This window comes from Petaurus breviceps, unplaced genomic scaffold (assembly GCF_028583685.1).
Source record: "Petaurus breviceps papuanus isolate PSGF00001 unplaced genomic scaffold, PetGlider_PUasm1.0 90994, whole genome shotgun sequence".
Classification (NCBI taxonomy): domain Eukaryota; kingdom Metazoa; phylum Chordata; class Mammalia; order Diprotodontia; family Petauridae; genus Petaurus; species Petaurus breviceps.
In genome coordinates this window covers 2,085,527-2,102,229 of record NW_027187393.1, presented here as the reverse complement: position 1 = coordinate 2,102,229, position 16,703 = coordinate 2,085,527, and the positions used below count along the sequence as shown (strand labels likewise).

Sequence of the window (16,703 nt, the reverse complement as noted above, 5' to 3'; positions counted from 1 at the left end):
AACATTTGCAATTCAAAAATCCTAAACAGACATTATGTGTGCATGTTACAGACAACACACGTATACAGACACATAGAAAGTTCTATAGGTATGTATTTGTAATTACTGTTAACGAGTTCTTGTTTCTCCAAAAAGAAGTTCCTTGAAATCCTACTAGTTCATATCTATTTTCACTACCCCACAGCTAACTGAGCACAGCACAGGGTGTTCCAAACCTTAGTAGACCTTAGTAAATAACTGGATTAAGACAGGACACCAGGCCAAAAATGTTTTTATTGGGCACATGTAACAAACCAAGAGGTATTCACAATGAAACCTGTAACTAAAATTCCTGTAACCCCATCCCCTTCTACCCAGTGCTTAAAGCCACTTTGCCCGATTCCATTCCCTCTGGCTCCAAACCCAGAGAGGACAAAATACATTCTGAAAGGAGCTGAATGAAATTAATTCACTCATGCCACAGTTCCATTTCCCCATTATGCATTTCACTGGGGTCAAACTCTACCTGAGGGATATCCCACTAGGGAGAGCCCAGACCCAACAGGACAAGGTGAGAGAATAAGAAAGACCCCAAGCTGTCTGAGGTCCTGCCCAATTTCAAAGACTCAAGCCAACAAAGGAAGACAAAAGGAAATCAAAAGCCAACTTTCAATCCCTGAAAAGTTAACACTGGTGTTTGTGAAGTGCTGAAGGCCTGTAGTCCCTTTCACCAGCAGTGATTTCTCCTAGGCCCATTCCCCAGGGGCATTACTGCAAAGAGCCCCAGTTCGAAGGGCTAGCCCAAGTCCAGGCGCCACTCAGCAAGACAATAAAGCTATTTGCAAGCATCCTCCAGGGTGAGGATACCAGCTGCCTTCTGACTCTCTCCAAAGAGTCAGTCAAAGGCAGAGGCAAAGTTAGCCAGGGAGGAGAATGAGTTTCCTTTTGGTTGGAAACTCATCCTCTTCCCTGCATTGACAGAAAGAAACCAATCCCCAAGCCCTGTTACTTTAAATGGGAGCAAGGGAGCTGCCCTGGAAGGCAGGAAGATATCCCAGGCTTTTCACTTCCCATCAGAGCCAGCAGAGGGGGATCAGCTGTGGCTGGATGTAGGGGCAGGATAAGCCAAAGACAGTCCCATTAGTCCTGCAATCTGGGAAGAAACTCTCACTTGCCCGTGTCCCAGGCCCTTCACACCAGCTTCTTGGCTTCGAAGAAACTCTTGAGGTGCCTCATCTGCCAAACACCAATGGCCACAAGGATGAGAGTCTGGACAATGGACCACCACAGAACTCGCTGATTTGTGCTTTCACTGGTCTGGCGAAACCGCTCTTCTCGCCACTGTGGGAAAGTGAAAAGGACTTAAGCTAATAGTAATTTTCAAAGTATCTCATATCTATATCCCAGAGGACCAGGGTCTTTGGAACTAATCTAGATCCCAGAGGCCAATAATGATACAAGTAAGCCAGCCACGAAAAAGTAACAGCCCTCCTTTCCACTGAGTACTTAGTACTTTCCACCCAGAAGCCCCATCTCTCATCCCATGTCAATCCCTTACCCTCTGGTAATTCTGCTCCTTCTGGATCTGTTCTACTTGCTCCACTAGCTGCCGTACCCGAAGCTGCAGCTCACTCAACTTGTCTTTGGCAGCAATCTCTGCATAGTCGTTGGCATGTTCACCTACCTGAATGTCCAGGTGAACCCTCTAGGTGGGGGGGAAGCAAAAGGAAACAAGTATAAAAGTCAAGGTATACAGCTCCATTCACTGAAGACAAGATGCAAATCTGGTCCAGGACATGTAATCTCCAACTGCCCTAAAACTGTTCACTCCCCAGTTAGTCTTTTATGTCATATTACCTTCTGAAAACTACCTCACTCTACCCTGATTCCTTCACCCACACAGAAACCACCAGATACCTGTTCTAGGAGTACAGAGATTCTAGAACTATATAATATCAGACGATCATCTAGTCCAAGGTCTTCATTTTATAAAGGAAAAAAATGAGCATCGAAAAGGGAAAATGACTTTGAATCATACAGTATCAGAGCTGATGGTGAACTTGCTTAAGAAATGAGCTAAGTGCCTTATTTACAAATATGGAAACAGGCCTAGAAAGCAATTTACCCAAGAGCAGTGATAAAACCAGGGTTAGAATTTGAGCCTCCTTACTCCCAGCCCTGTGTACTCTTTCCTTGACTGCCCATATTTTTCACCCTTTCCTTTTTGCCAACTAACCTTTCCTAACACTTACCAGCATGCCTCCAGCAAAGAGGGAAAACTTGGTGGAATTGGAGTGCAGGCAGATCTGGTGCTCTCCAGGAGTGTGAGAAGTGAAAGTGAATCTGCCCTCTGAGCCATATTGCCTGGAAAGAATAACCTGGAGGGGGAAAAGGGCCTTTGTTGTAACAAGGACTGCTGGAAACTTGACTAGAAACTTCTTAATATGCTGTAGTGTCACCTTGTTCTTGGGAATCTTGCTAAAATGGCTGCTATTCATAGCCCATCTCACAGGTGGGAATAGGGAAGTTTGGAAAAGGCAGTTTGAGATTTTAGACCTGTAGCTGTGCATGGGAGTCTAAGACATCCAAGATGCCTACTTCCCAAAGGGTTAAAATCATGAAATGCCTGAATTAAGAGACCAAGTGGTCTACCTTTCTCATTTTACAAATGAGCAAAGTGAAGTCGGGAGGAGAAGTGACTTTTCCAAACTCATGCATCTGGGTGATCCTGCCCCAGTGAGGGACTCAATCCAAATAAGAAGGCACAGATCTACAAACACAAGTGGGATGGGGAGGGTGGGGGACCGGAGCAGGAGTGCAAGCCCTTCGAGAGCACTCTTACGCCCCTGCCCATTCCGCAGATTCCAAACACTGGTGCTGGGTGGGGCTTCCGCCCCGGGAGCCCGCGGGCTTCTCACCTTGTCATCCGGGTCTTTAACTTCCACGAACATGCCCAGGCCAGGGGTGGCAGGCTGGTACTCCTCCCGTTGCTTGTCATACAGCTGGGTCCGGTAGTTCCCTGCGGGAAGGAGAAGAGGGGCACCGATGGGGAAGCGGGGTCACCGCCCCTTTCCCACACCAGTCGCCCCCAGCTCCCGCTCCCACCAGCGTTTCTACCTCCACTTTTCCAGCAGGGTCACGTGACCCCACCCACTCCCGGTAGCTCCTCTTCAACACTCCCCCTCCCCTCGTACCTATGACCATGGTCTCATCTGGGATCTCCTCAATAAAGCATTTCTTCTCCGTCTCCCCGATGTGGAAGTAGAGAGCGGAGCCAGGGGCTGCCAACCCGACCAGAAGCAACAGCACGAACAAGCGGGCCGGCCCGCGCCGGCTTCCGCCTCTCACCCCGATCCAGACCCCGGCTCTGTCACAGAGCCCTCTCCCCTCTGCCGCCATCTTCCCCTACCAGCCGGCCGCTCTGCCACGTCCTGTCCTCGCGCCGCCGCGAAGCCTTGTGGGACGGCGAGTTTCGCGGCTCAGGACTACAACTCCCGAGAGGCCTGGCGCTTGGATTCTCCGGGCAACGCCCCCTTTAGGACCATTTCCGGGACTCTAGGTGTTTGGAATCCAGTCTTCGCTCTCCGAAGATCAAGTTAATCGTCGGGGCTGGAGGATGTAGGCTTCTTGTGGGACTGCTAGGTTGGGGGGAGGGATAGGGCGCAGTCTGAGGCACTAGATTAGGTTTCTGGAAACTGGGATTATAAACTCAGTTCCGAAAGCTCTCAACCCTAGCATCCTCGTTTGTAAAATGGAGGTAATTATCTCTAACTACTGCCTCAAGGGGCTGAGAGTAAGGTTTGTAATGAATATGAAAGCCAGATTGACGCACACCGGGAGGGTATCATTCTGTACCCACACAGCCCCCACAATTTAGCTCACCTCAGTTTTACCATGGAGGGGGGAAAAAAAATGACCGCCCTCAGATCAGCCAGACACACCTGGAATACTGGGTCCAGAGAAGTTGCACCAGGATGGTAACGAGACCTGAATTCATGCCAACTGGGGATCATATGGAAGAACTGGTGATGTTTACCAAAGAGAAGAGTGAATTTAAAGGCAAACCATTGTAGGTGTTTTGAAGGATTTTATTTATTTCACCTGGCCCCACAGGGAAATAGTAATCACTCAGATTTCAGGTCAATAAAAATTTTTCTGACAGAAACTCTCCAAAAGTGGATAAGCTGCTTCACTAGAAACACTGGTGATGTTAGAAAATCACTGTATTTTCAAGCTGAGGCCAGATGCTGTAGACTACAATGTAGAGGGGATTGCTGCTTTCCTATGGATTCAAGAATTTATTTTTGGGTTGGAACTAAGTGACTTTTGAGGTCCTTTCCAACATTGAGAGTATAACAGCTTTGGATGACTTGGGAGGGCAAAGAAATGTGGAAATTTGACTATTGCTATGGTTATTGGAATCACATACAAGGAAAAGCACATAAGAAAGATCTCAGAGACCCTGAAATCCAATGAAGGAGCAAAGGAGCTCTGCACAGTGATCCTGGGGCCAGACACAACCTTGGCCCCTCCCTCCCCCCACCTTGCTGCTTTTTCATGAATGTCAAGGATCACATAATTTATTTTGTCTGGACTTGATTTGATAGTGTTGGAAACTCCTGACATGAAAATACCCAGAGGACTTTTTATAACCTAGTCTTGCATAACTTAACAGTGATTACACAGTATCAGAGAAGACTCAACAGGTCTTTTTGACTCAAGGACTGCTCTCTCCCCACTCTGCTATACTAATCATGAGGATGTAGTGAATTAACAGATGTGCAAATACTTTGTAAAATTAAAATGCTTCACAAATACACTAGCTACGGGTTACTGGAAATGAGTAATTTGAAGTTTCCTGAAATGCTGAGGGCCTGCAACTTTATTTCAATCATACTTGATAATACCAAAGGATCTGGCTGTTTTCAGTTCCCCACTGTGGACAGCTGTACTAGGCTAAAAGGTGTGCTAAACTAAAAGCAATTGCTGAGCTGAATTAGTAGAGGGGATTTTTCCAGCATTAGTTTCCTACATTAATGAAATAATAGTTCTGGACCAAGCATTTCTTCTCCACACTCTCTTCTCTCCAAACTATCAATCTCACTAAATCTTCCTTCTCTCCAAGATCTTGGATAGCTCCCTTGCTTATTGAGTAAAGACCAAACAGGCCCCCACTGTGGGCTACTCTACCTTTTCAACTGGATTGTCCCATTACTTCTCCCCACTTCCAACCAAACTGGACTGTTTTGTGTTCAACTCACCAGAAAACATTTTGTGATGTTACTGCCATGCAATAGTTCCACATCACTGAAATGTAACTCTTTTCCCTTTTCACTGCTGCAATTTCTATACCTATCTTCAATAGTCCAATTCAAATGTCATCTTCCCTTGTAGGAAGCTTGCTGTTATTGCCTATAAGGAATAACCTTCTCCTTTGGATTGTTTTAAAAGCAGTGAATGTATTACCCCAGTTGGGTGTATGCATTTTTCCCCATTATACAATGAACTCCAAGAGGGAAAAGCCCATCTCAATTGTAACTCCCTCAGGCCCAAAGACAATGTTCTGTACATGGTAAGTAGATAAGTGTCTGCTCAATAAAATGAGGAGATGGTGCCATAATGACATAACACAGAGGAAGAAAGACCTTTTCAACAAGCATGTGAGTTTGGTTATTCACTTTATTATGCAAAACTTCACAGTCCTTTGCTTTCCAGAGTGGCAGCCTCACTCACTGCACTGTTTCATTTCCCAGGCTGCAGCCCTGACTACCTTCCCTTGGTGCTGGGCCTGGTTCAAGAGGTAGATGGAAAGGCCATCTCAGAACCAGAAATCCCTGCTGGCACACAGATCCTACTCTGCTACTAGGTCCTACAAGTGGAGACAAGTCAGCAGCATTTATATATCTCCTCTGAGAGCCCCTACTGCCCCAAGCCCAAGCAGAGGACAAAAGCAGGGATGAGCATGCAATAAACATGTTCCTTTCACTGCTGTGGGGCTCAGGGCTGGGATGGGGAGGCCTTATCCATGGGCAGGAGACAGCAACTAAGGCCCAGTCACAGACCAGATAAGCCAGGCTTTTCTCCTTCCCTCCCTCTACTCCCTTCTCTAGGCTGAGTTGACTCCAGGCCATAGTCCCCAAGTTCTTGTCACTTGCCCCAAGTTGGGCTAGAAATGAAATGTATGAAAATACTTTAAAATTATTTCTTTCAAATAGGTTAAGAAATAAGGTTGTTGGGTTTTTGTTTTTTGTACAATTCCCAAGTAGAAAAGTTCACATTACTGCCTGAACCCCTGGGGCAGGCTTCCCTTCTCCCTCACCCAATCATTTTTTCCCCACACCAAATCAGTAGAAACGCTTGTTCCTCTCCTGTCGCTTCTGAAACACCACAGCTCCCACCACAGCACAGACGATGATCCCCAACAGGGCACAGAGCAGAAGCAGGAACACTTTCCAACCTGTTAGGGGGCCACTGCGGAAGTTCCCCGTGGGGTCGTCGACGTTGTCTGAGGAAGCAGAGGAGAGAGTGAGAGCAGGGCACCAAGAGGACACCATTCCCCAGCCCCCTCCCAGATGCAATGTATTCCCTGGAAAGCTGAGCTGAGCCAAATCACACAGCTGGAGACTGGGACTGGGTCTTCCGGGGGCACAAGAGTAGCCGAACCTTCCTCTAGTTTTCCCTTCAGGCACAGACATGACCTTGAATTACTGAAGGCTATACATGCCAATGGAAGACAATCTCTGAAAGGTCCTACAAAGTTAGGAAGGTTTCAAGGATAGCCCCAGTGATGGATTGTGCTGTCACTCAAGAATGATCCTACATAAATGTGGACAGGCTCGTTACCAAAGGGCTGGCTATGATGGGATAAATTTTTCTTACCAAACCAATTCAACTCATTTACTAAGGCTAGGTCGAATGGGAAGAGGAGGCGGGATCCTATGTCAGTGAGGGAGCACCCCCACAGATATGGTCATGGACTCTTCAAAAATTCATGACAAAATCATAGATTTAGAGCTAGAAGGGACCTCAGAGGCTCTCTACAGCAACCTTCTCATTTTACAGATAAGGAAACTGAGGCTCACAGAGTGGTTCACCCAAGTTCACACAGGTAGTACATAAGCAGCAGAGAAAAGAATCGAACCAAGACCCTCTGATTCCAAATGTAGGGTTCTCTCTATCACCTCTTGAACTCTCTCTCTCTGCCAGAATCCATGGCATCTAACTATAGCCCCAGGCTCCCCCAGGATGACACTGTAGTTACTACTGTTCTAGCCAGAGCCACAGTTTTTTAGCTAAAGGTCCCAGCTGAGGTCTCCTAGACCAGGCTGGAAACGCACCTTTGGGAGACTTGAGGAAACTGACACTGGGCTCAATCTTGGTCCAGTCGATGTTATCCTCCTCCGGAGTGTGTTCCACCATCAGCTGGAATAACTTCATTGAGATGATATCATGATTGTCTATAGGAGAAGGGCATACAGTGATCCAGTCTGAAGCTCCTTCCTGTAAATGTACCTCCCTCCCTCTTCCCATCTCAGAGGACCAGCAGACTCTGGCCTCAACTGCCCTCAACTCATGAGAACACATTCTGCAATGTTCCTGCCTTTATTAATAGTTCCCCATCCCTGAAACGTCAGTCATTCTCCTCTTCACCTTTTGGAATTTCTACCTATCTTTGACAACCCAATTCAAATGTCATCTGTTAAGTTCTCCTGCAGCCTAGCCCCGGAAGCCTTCATTCTTTCTCTCAGCATAGAAATTCCAGAATTGAAGCAGATTCCCCCAACTGAATCTCACAGCTAGAAGGGATCTTAGAGGTCATCTCGTACAAGCCTTATCTACAAGAATGAATCTGGTCTACAGCACCTCTGATGACAGCATATCTAGCTTCTGCTCCGATAATTTCACTGCCTAAGAACTTACTACCTTCCTAAGGAGCAAATTTTGTGGGGGGTTTTGACAGTCCTAATAGAAAGTCATTCTATGTGCAAAGCTGAAATTTGCCTCCCTGTTACTCTCCTTACTGGTACTGCTTTTGCTCTCTGGGATCAAGTAGAACAAGTCTAATCTGTCCATTAGACCTTCAGCTAACAAGAGTACAGTGGGAAGGCCAATCACCATATTGTCAACACTTGTCTTCTCTGTAATGCAGCTGTGCCACAGTTTTGGCACAAACTAAGCCTGCTTACAATCCACTGAAACCTCCCAAACTTTCTCGCACAAGTTACTGCTGAGCACATTCTTCCACAGCCCAAACTTGCTATCAGGAAAATCACCTTACCACTTCTAGGGCTGTATCCCAAAGAGATCATACAAGCGGGAAGAGGACCTGAACGTACAAAAATACTTGTGGCAAAGAACTGGAAACTGAAGGGATGCCAACTGTTTGGGGAAACAGCTAAACAAGTTGTGGCATTGGAATGTAATGGAACACTATTGGGCTATAATAAATGAGGAGCAGATGGACTTCATAATGATCAGAGAGACTTACATAAAGTGATGCTGAGTGAGGGGATCAGAACCAGAATATTGTACACAATTACAGATACACTGTATCTGTGATGACTAACTTTAATAGACTGGGCTCATCTCAGCAATACAAAGTCATAAGACAACCCCAAAAGACTCATGATGGAAGGCTATCCACATCCAGAGAAAGAACTATGGTCTGAATGCAGATTGAAGCGAACTACTTGCTCTCTCTCTTTTGTTTTGTTCCTTCTTTCTCGTTCATTCCATTGGTCATAATCCTTCTTTATAACTTGACTAATGTTTAATGTGAAGATATTTGTAGAACCTATATCAGATTGCATGACACCATGGGGGGAAGGGGGAAGGAGAGGGAGGAGTAGAAAATTTGGAACTCAAAAAGCTTGTGGAACCGAATGTTGTAAACTAAAAGTAAATAAAGTAAAAAAAGAAAATTAACTGCAGAAGAATAGGACTACACATTCAGCCCCAATAAATCTCATCTCAGCAGATTTGGATGATCTTTCTGGGTTGTCTAAACATATCCAAGATATGTCATCTGTAAATGTGGTAAACATTCCATATACTCCTTCATCCAAATCATTGATAAAGATGTCCAAACAGAACAGAAGGGAGGGTAGAGCCCTGCAATTGCCACTCAATGTCCTTCCAGACTGACATCAGCCCAATATTCATCACTCTTTGGGTCTAGTCTTTCAACTGGTCCTGAATCAATTTATTATTCAGTTCACAATTTTGACCCTGTTAACACAAGGACATATTTACCATAGGACACTTTCTCAAACACTGATGAAATACAGGTGTCCTAGGTCTATGGCATCTCACTGGTCCAACTGTCTAGTAGCCTTAGCAAGACTGAAGATGACCTTAATGGAACATGGAATCCCAGATCTCAAAACTCACCAAGGCCCAAGGCATCCCATTCCATTTTTGAAAAGCTCTGTCAGCAAGTTTTTCCTTAAATCAAGTGCAAATTCACCTCTCTCCAACTTCCATCCATTGTTCATTTGGGTCCAGGAAGAATCTAATGTGACTGAAGACAGCAGTCATGCCCTCTCCTAATTCTTCTCTCCTCTAGGTTAAACAGCCCTAGTTCCGTCAACTGATTCTTGAAGCCTACCACAACTTTGCAACTGATGTCCTTCTTAAACTATGGCAACCAGAACTAACCACAATGCTCCAAATGTGTTTTCACCAACTCAGAGCACAGTGGTCCTCCTATGTTCTAGGTACTATGCTTGTCTTGATCAAAGCTAAGTAAGGAATCAGAAAAGCTGACACCCTGCTGACTCACATGGAGCTAGCTTCAGCTGGCACTAAAATTCCCAAATCTTTTTCACATAAATGAATGTCTAGCTTGTGCCTCCCCTATCCTGTACTTGGTAAAAAAGCTAGGAATCTTCCAGTCTGGAAGCTCATCATTGCTTCTTTATGATACTTTATGTTGACCAAAGTCACCCCCCCCTTCCCCAACACCCTCCCCCAATACACACACACACACACACACAAAATGGAACGAGACACTGAAGCTGCACCAAATTACTCCATGCCTCATTGGAAGACATTCTCACAAACACCTCTCAGTCCACTTAGTCCCCAAGGTTCTCACCAGAAAGGTCACCCGTGCCAGCTGAGGCACCAAAGTAGTAGCCAGTGGGTAGCTGCACCCCAGAAATGTCGATACAGTTCTTCCACTCATTCTTATCTTCCACATCTGTCATCACCTAGTGTAGAGATGAAAGACAAGGAGAAAGCTGGCTGTCATTTTATCACAGCCCTCCCTCAGTTTTCTAATACCAGCTCTAGACTCAAGTTGCCAATGCCTAGTTCCTAAAAGGAAGTCCACGAGAGTACGTCCTGCTCACCGTCAGTCGTCCTCGAGAGTAGCGCACTGCCAAGAAAGTATCATGATTCTGGTTGCGGAAGTCAGCTGTGCAGCCAGCCAGCTCTGTCCATCTTCCATCCTTACTGTGATCATATGTCAGGGAGCCATTGTTCACCATCACTGATATATATGGAAATACACGCTGGAGGCAGAGACAGAGACACCTGTCATTCCAATGCCTGAGCCACTGGTTCCCTACCCAAAAAGGAAATAAGAGTTCAACCCAAAGTCAAGGCAACAGCATGAGATAGTGGAAAGAACACTGGATTCACAAAGCACATGGATTGAAATACCCACTCTAACACTTAGCACCACTGTAAGTCAAGTCATTTTATCTCTCTGAGCCTCAGTTTCCTCATCTACAAAATGAAGAGGATTCCCTTCAGCCCTATAGCTAGAAGCCTCTATAAGACTGGACCAAATGCATTTCTAAGGTCCCTTCTAGTTTAAAATCCTGTGATTCAATAGCAAATTAAAATTCTACTTAAGAGATTAGGTAGGTCTGGACTGACTGATTTGGGGCCTGGCTCTCCCACACCATATCCTAACTCTACCATCAAGTATATCCAGAATCACACCTCAGTAGCTTCATCATTGGGGTATGTGTCCAGGAAGATGGCCAGTCCATGGAAGTTGTCCTTGCTTCCAAACACAGGACCTAGAGTAGGCAGAAAGGAGAGTTCCAGTCCCATAGTTCAAAAGGATTCCTTATTCCCCAAGAACAGAAGCCACTAGCAGAGTACAGAGATGACCCTATTATTTTCTATGCTCCCCAACCAGCAAGGAATAGACTCTTCAGTTACCAACAAACCCTTTTCCATGTCACCCTTTTCATTCCTCCAAGAAAGATGATGCTGGCCCAGTATACTGAACTGGCCTCTACTGATGCAAAAGAGTGCGTGGCTATAAGCTGTGGGCTTATCCAGAGAGGACTACCATTCCCCGGGGGGCCAAAGGTTAAAGAATGAAATGACTGCTACAACTGGGGGGAGGGTCCTGATCATCTTAACCCCACCTGGCATAAGGCGGTCTCTGGTGTACCACAGAGCAAAGCCATCTCCATGGAGGCTCTTCTTCCCAAGGCCATGGACTTTGAAATGGACGTGCATCTCCCAATCCTTGAGGAAGCATGGCTGGTAGAGAACAGAGACAGTCAGTGCTGGCCACAGTCCTATAAACCACTGGGCTCTGTGTTATCTTCACTACCTAAGGGCCGGGGGCCAGGGATTTCTACTCTCTATGTTTTTTAACTATTTTTAACTACTGCAATAACTTTGTTGTTCAGCAGATCTAGTATTCATGATCCCAAAGACATTTTGTATACACTGATGTTTCTGAACCATAACACCAAATCAGAATTGGGCCTCACAGCAACTCTGCTTCTATCCCCACAAAATATGATATGATACAGTCATAGAGAACAATAGAGCATGATATTGTGCAAAAAGCATTGGAATTAGAGTCAGAAGACCTGAATGTGACTCCCAGCCCTGCAGGTTACTGGCTATGTATCCTTAGGCCAGTCACTTTCCCTCTATGCGCCTTAGTTTTCCTAGCAGTAAAATAATCAGGGGGTTAGATTAGATATCCCTAAATTTTAGGTTTCACTCAGCTTTAAACTCCAAGGTTTTTCATCTATAAAAAAAGGGGTCAGTGGAATTTTGACTTCTGAGGCCTCTTCTTATTCTAAGGTTTGGGATTCTGGGTGTGAACACTTGCACACAAGGACCAAGTTATGTCATCTATGTGCCAAGGAGCTCACAAGAGACAGTACATTCTATCCAAAAGAAATTTGGGGTTTAAAAGGTCTTTGTAATGGATAATTATATCAGCATATTTGTAATCTCTATAGGCATTGTGAATATGGCATTGCTGATACAGGGTTACAAAGCCCTGCTCAGTTTACACACCTGTTAAGTAAAGCCGAACCCATAGGCATATAGAAATGTGCTGGGAAATAGTTAAAAGTCCTCTCTAGCTGTCAGGAAATTGCATACTGAAACCCATGTGGCAACACATAGATATACCTACAATTGTAAACACACAGAGGAATAAACTGAGGTCCAATTACAAAGCAATGAACTGATACTCTTTAACAGCTTAGGTGTCTGTCATCTAATGGCTCCCACAATCCTATAGAACAACTGGCCTGCACTTGGAAGACCCGAGTTCAAATCCAGCCTCAGACACTCACTAGCTGTGTGACCCTGGGCAAGGCACTTAACCTCTGCTTGCCTTAATCCACTGGAGAAGGAAATGACACACCACTCCAGTATCTTTGCCAAGAAAATCCCATAATAGGGGTCACAAAGAGTCAGGCTCAACTAAACAAAAAAACATTGAGGCACTACTGGGAAAGAAAAATTAATATGGCTGAGCATTCAAGCATTCAAGGAACAGACAAGCCTTAACAGTAACCTAGACTAGAATTCCAGAGCTAGAGGGCATGTAAGAAATCACCTAGTCCAACATTTTCATCACACAGAGAAACAAATTGTGTCCCATAAAGAGCATGTGACTTGGCAAAGGGCTTATAGCTAATCAGAGTCAGGGCTGAGCCTCAGAGGCTTATACTGCCTACCCAGTGCCTTTCCCATTATACTTTGCTGCCTCTCATACATGAGGTAATGCGCCCCCCCCCCCCCAAAAAAAAGAGTCGAAGATAAACTAAATTTCTTTCTTAGGGAAGGGAGAAGGTGGACAAGGTAAATGGGGTAGAGGGCCTAGAAGAGGGATCGAAGGAAACTTACAAACTGATGACTTTACCATGTGTAGATCAGATATGTAGTTTAACACCCACTGTAAATAAAACATGATGTGGGGGGAAAGTGCCTCTGTCCTCCTGTTTTCCTCAAGGAGCTGGATGTGTTCCCCTGTGTCTTCCCCTGGCCCCCTATCCCCACCCTACTCCCTTCCTCTTTTCCATCATCATCCCCTCCCACAAGATCAACTATCATCTCTCTGTAGCCTTCATTTCTCCACTGAGCTCCATTCCCACATCACCAAACTCTTACTGAGTAAGATCCAGATTACCACAGGTATCTCAGATTCACCATGTCAAAAGGGACCCACCACCCTTCCCAAGACTCATGCTCACTTCTCTACTATCCTCTGCTCCTAAAGCCATGGCTGCTAATTCATGTTGCTTCAACCTTCACAATACTTCTGGAATCCACTTCCCTCTCTACACTCATAGAGTCATCACTTCAATTTAGGTGCTGAACACCTTTTGCCTGGACTACCACAAGAGCCCTCTCTACCTGCAGTTTGTTCTCTTTCTGGTCTATCCATCCATACAGCAGCCAACTGATATTCCTAAAGCACAAGTCAAAGCTCAAAAAGCTTCAGTATTGATTCTAGGATAAAATACAAACTCCTTTATTTGGTATTTTAGACCCCCCCATCTTCTGGCCTCAAATTAAAATTTTACAACTGACATATCCCTCCCACTTATATTTTTTTTTTTTTTTTTTTGAGGGGGGAGCAAGGCAATTGGGGTTAAATTAATTGCCCAAGGTCCCACACTATTGTTAAGTGTCTGAGGTTGGATTTGAACCCAGGTCCTCCTGACTCTAGGGCCGGTGCTCTATTCACTGCGTCACCTAACCGCCCCATCCTTCCCACTTATACCTACCCAATTTCATTAGTCAAATTGGCCTATCTGCTGCTCCAAAGGTAACATGCTATCTCCCACCTCTATTCCTTTGTACAAGCTGGCTGGCAGGTTTGGAATGCTCTCCCTTCTCAATTTCATTTCTCAGAATTCCCGGTTCCCTTTGTGATTGAGCACGGGTGTTACTTTCTATATACCACCTTTCTTGATCTTGTCAGTACTCTCCCATTACTCTGCATTTTCTTAGTATATATATTACATGTATTGTGAACATGTTGCTTTCCCCAGTAAACTATAAAAAGGAATTGTCTTATTTTTATCTTTACTATATCCTTAGTACCTGGAACTTAGTAGGTGTTTAATACATCTGTCACTAGTCACTAGAAGTTGAGGAAAGAGGTTCTCTTCCTAAGTGACACTATCTCTGGAGTTCAAAGTGTGGGAAACAGAGCAGATCAATGGGAGATGACCTTAAGTAAGCCGATCAGCCTCCTACTCTGTTGTGAGATTAGACTAGCTGATACCTAAAACTCCTTTATAACTCTGACATTCTACATTCTAACGTTTTGTGACTACATGAAAGCTTCAAGTGCGGAAGCTATTATAAATGTCCTACAGGAAACCTGGATGTGAAAGGGATGAATGAGATGAGTTGTAACTGAAGGCATGGAGAGATAGTGACAGCAGGGTACTCATGGTTACATTTGAACTCAGTGGAGAAGAGGTAGATGAAGCAGAGGGAGGAAACTGGGCAGGTAGCCAAAGTTCCAGTATAGTGATCAAAGGCCTAGGAAGAGTTAGCACTTCTCAAAGTAAGGCCCCAGACAAACACTGCCCTGCCACAAAGTTCTCCTTTCACTCTCTAGTTTCCTCAAAGCCGTGCTTATGAATGCTCATTGTGAGGTTTTACCCTGACAAATAAACGTCAGAAATATAACCACGTGTTACCAAGGTATGGTATCACTATTATAAAAGAGATACATGCAAAGCCAAACACTCATCATCACAAACTGGCATATATTTGGCATCCTTTCTTTAAGCAATGCATCCCTAACAGGAAGACCACTCATTTTCTTGACTTTGTCCTTCTTCCTAAGGGATTTCCACAATGTACAAGCTACCCACAGTCAGAGAACTCCTCCTTTATGAATAATGTCTCTTGGATAACCCAGAAAGGGGAAAAAGGAAGAAAGTACTTTCCCTAATCCGTGGAAATTTCTCGACGTCAAAAGTAAAACCCATTAGCTCCCTATCCACAACCTGGTGTTGAAAATTACCTGGTGGTTCCAGATAGAGCCTTCTTTGCTAGGCTCATCAGGGGTCAGGCGGATGTACTGGCTGGTAAGCATGGTGCTGCCTTGGAAATCCCAGAGGGGCATGGAGCTGGATCCAACCCCTACAGAGTGGACAAAGAGTAGGTTGAGAGATACCAAATTTGGAGAATCTGGGAGTGTGGGCGGGGAGAGGATCCTGGTGGTCCAGGTCTCTCTCAAAGGACAAGACTGAAGACAGAATGATGGCTAAAAGTTCTAGGGGAAACCTAGAGAGGGGCCGGCCAGGAGAGTACTGGCCCGAGGAAGTTTTGAGGGCCAGGGGAACTTTCTCAGCCATACTGGGACCAAGGCCCTCCACCAAGCTCCAAGATCAGTTCCGGAGACGCCAGGGTCTCCCTTCCTCCCCCTCCCCCACCTCGAACCACGCCCCCGTTCCCTCTCCCCTTACTTACCCTGGTAGGGTTTAATCAGTGAGTGCTCGCGCTTCAAGTGCTCATTGTTACCGTTGGTGATATCAGAAGCCGCGGGTTGGGGAGCGGGTGCGACCAATAAAAGTAGCAGCAACAGGAGAACCGGGGGGAAAAGGCTCAGGCTCCCCCCCATCTGCGAACTATGGCATTCCCAGCGCCAGCCCCAAACTGTACCAAGCCTGGCTGCTGCCCCAGCCGCCATCCTCCTCGCCTCTCCCTAACTTCCGTCAGCTTTACTTCCGCCTTCCGGGAGCATTCTCCAATAACTTCCGGCCGGAAACAAAAGGAAGAGGTGCTGCTGGAAAAGAGAATAGGCGAGTTCCGCAGCTACAAGCTAAAAACCTGGCCGGATGAATTTCTGTGACGCCTATAGTTTCCTTCCTTTCCCAGAAAAGTTTGGAAATCTGGCCTTGCCGGCTTCTTGAGGGGGTGGGGGAAGAACCTCAACAAGACAAAGGCCTTAGCCAATCATGGAGGAGCACGTTTGGTGGCGAATCCAATAAAGAAGCAGAAGGCGTATCTTCAGAGTCGCTGGAACATTAGGTTCCGGACTACACGGGACTCTTTCTCCCAGCAGGCAGCGCGCGGAGTGGGGCATTTAGGGACTAGTAGTCCAAGTGAGCGGCGTTCTCTCGCGGAGCAGCAGGAAGAGGATACATTCACCAATTAACTTACGACTCCGCCGAACCTCAGTCTGCCCCCTCTATCTCGAGGGCTGAATAAGATCGCTTCTCTGAGCTGTCCAGCATCCGAGAGGAGCCAGTCAAATGAAATCCCTATTCTCATCCCAGTCCCATCAGTGCTCCAACACCGCCCCCTGCCCAACCCCTGTGCTTTGCACCCATCCCCTGCCCCGCCTTTGGCTCCTTAGTCCCGCCCCCTGCTCCACCCCTTGCTTTGACTCCTTTTAGTACCGCCCCTAGCTTCATCGCCTTAGTTATTCTTTAGCCTTGCCTCTAGCCCCACCTCCGTAGTCTGGCCCTCTCCAGCTCCTC

General features: G+C 45.9%; 2 protein-coding genes across 2 annotated transcripts; both read right to left on the bottom strand.

Annotated features, from left to right (window-relative positions):
- Positions 1-253: 253 nt before the first annotated feature.
- On the bottom strand, positions 254-3,442 carry TMED9 (transmembrane p24 trafficking protein 9). The gene is made up of 5 exons (XM_069077607.1): positions 3,174-3,442; positions 2,898-2,998; positions 2,232-2,357; positions 1,538-1,684; positions 254-1,320 (listed from the first exon to the last, which is right to left on the bottom strand). Exons 1-5 carry the CDS (start codon positions 3,376-3,378, stop codon positions 1,171-1,173), a joined length of 729 nt encoding a protein of 242 aa, XP_068933708.1. The 5' UTR covers positions 3,379-3,442; the 3' UTR covers positions 254-1,170.
- A 2,198-nt stretch (positions 3,443-5,640) lies between these two features.
- Positions 5,641-16,476, bottom strand: LMAN2 (lectin, mannose binding 2). Its single transcript, XM_069077606.1, has 8 exons — positions 15,691-16,476; positions 15,242-15,360; positions 11,367-11,484; positions 10,930-11,009; positions 10,332-10,493; positions 10,076-10,190; positions 7,317-7,436; positions 5,641-6,484 (listed from the first exon to the last, which is right to left on the bottom strand). The coding sequence occupies exons 1-8, from the start codon at positions 15,908-15,910 to the stop codon at positions 6,324-6,326; spliced, it is 1,095 nt and encodes a 364-aa protein (XP_068933707.1). The 5' UTR covers positions 15,911-16,476; the 3' UTR covers positions 5,641-6,323.
- Between the last annotated feature and the right edge of the window lie 227 nt (positions 16,477-16,703).

Bases quoted from the DNA above. Each gene is read 5' to 3' on its own strand.
- TMED9 (XM_069077607.1), bottom strand. From the start codon at position 3,378: ATGGCGGCAGAGGGGAGAGGGCTCTGTGACAGAGCCGGGGTCTGGATC. The intron at 2,999-3,173 runs GTACGAGGGGAG...TCCTTCCCGCAG, and splicing joins AGATGAGACCATGGTCATAG to GGAACTACCGGACCCAGCTG. The intron at 1,321-1,537 runs GTAAGGGATTGA...ACTTTCCCACAG, and splicing joins AGGAGCAGAATTACCAGAGG to TGGCGAGAAGAGCGGTTTCG.
- LMAN2 (XM_069077606.1), bottom strand. From the start codon at position 15,910: ATGGCGGCTGGGGCAGCAGCCAGGCTTGGTACAGTTTGGGGCTGGCGC. The intron at 10,494-10,929 runs GTGTGATTCTGG...CTCTGCCTCCAG, and splicing joins CCAATGATGAAGCTACTGAG to CGTGTATTTCCATATATATC. The intron at 7,437-10,075 runs GTGAGAACCTTG...CTTCTCCTATAG, and splicing joins TGGCACGGGTGACCTTTCTG to ACAATCATGATATCATCTCA.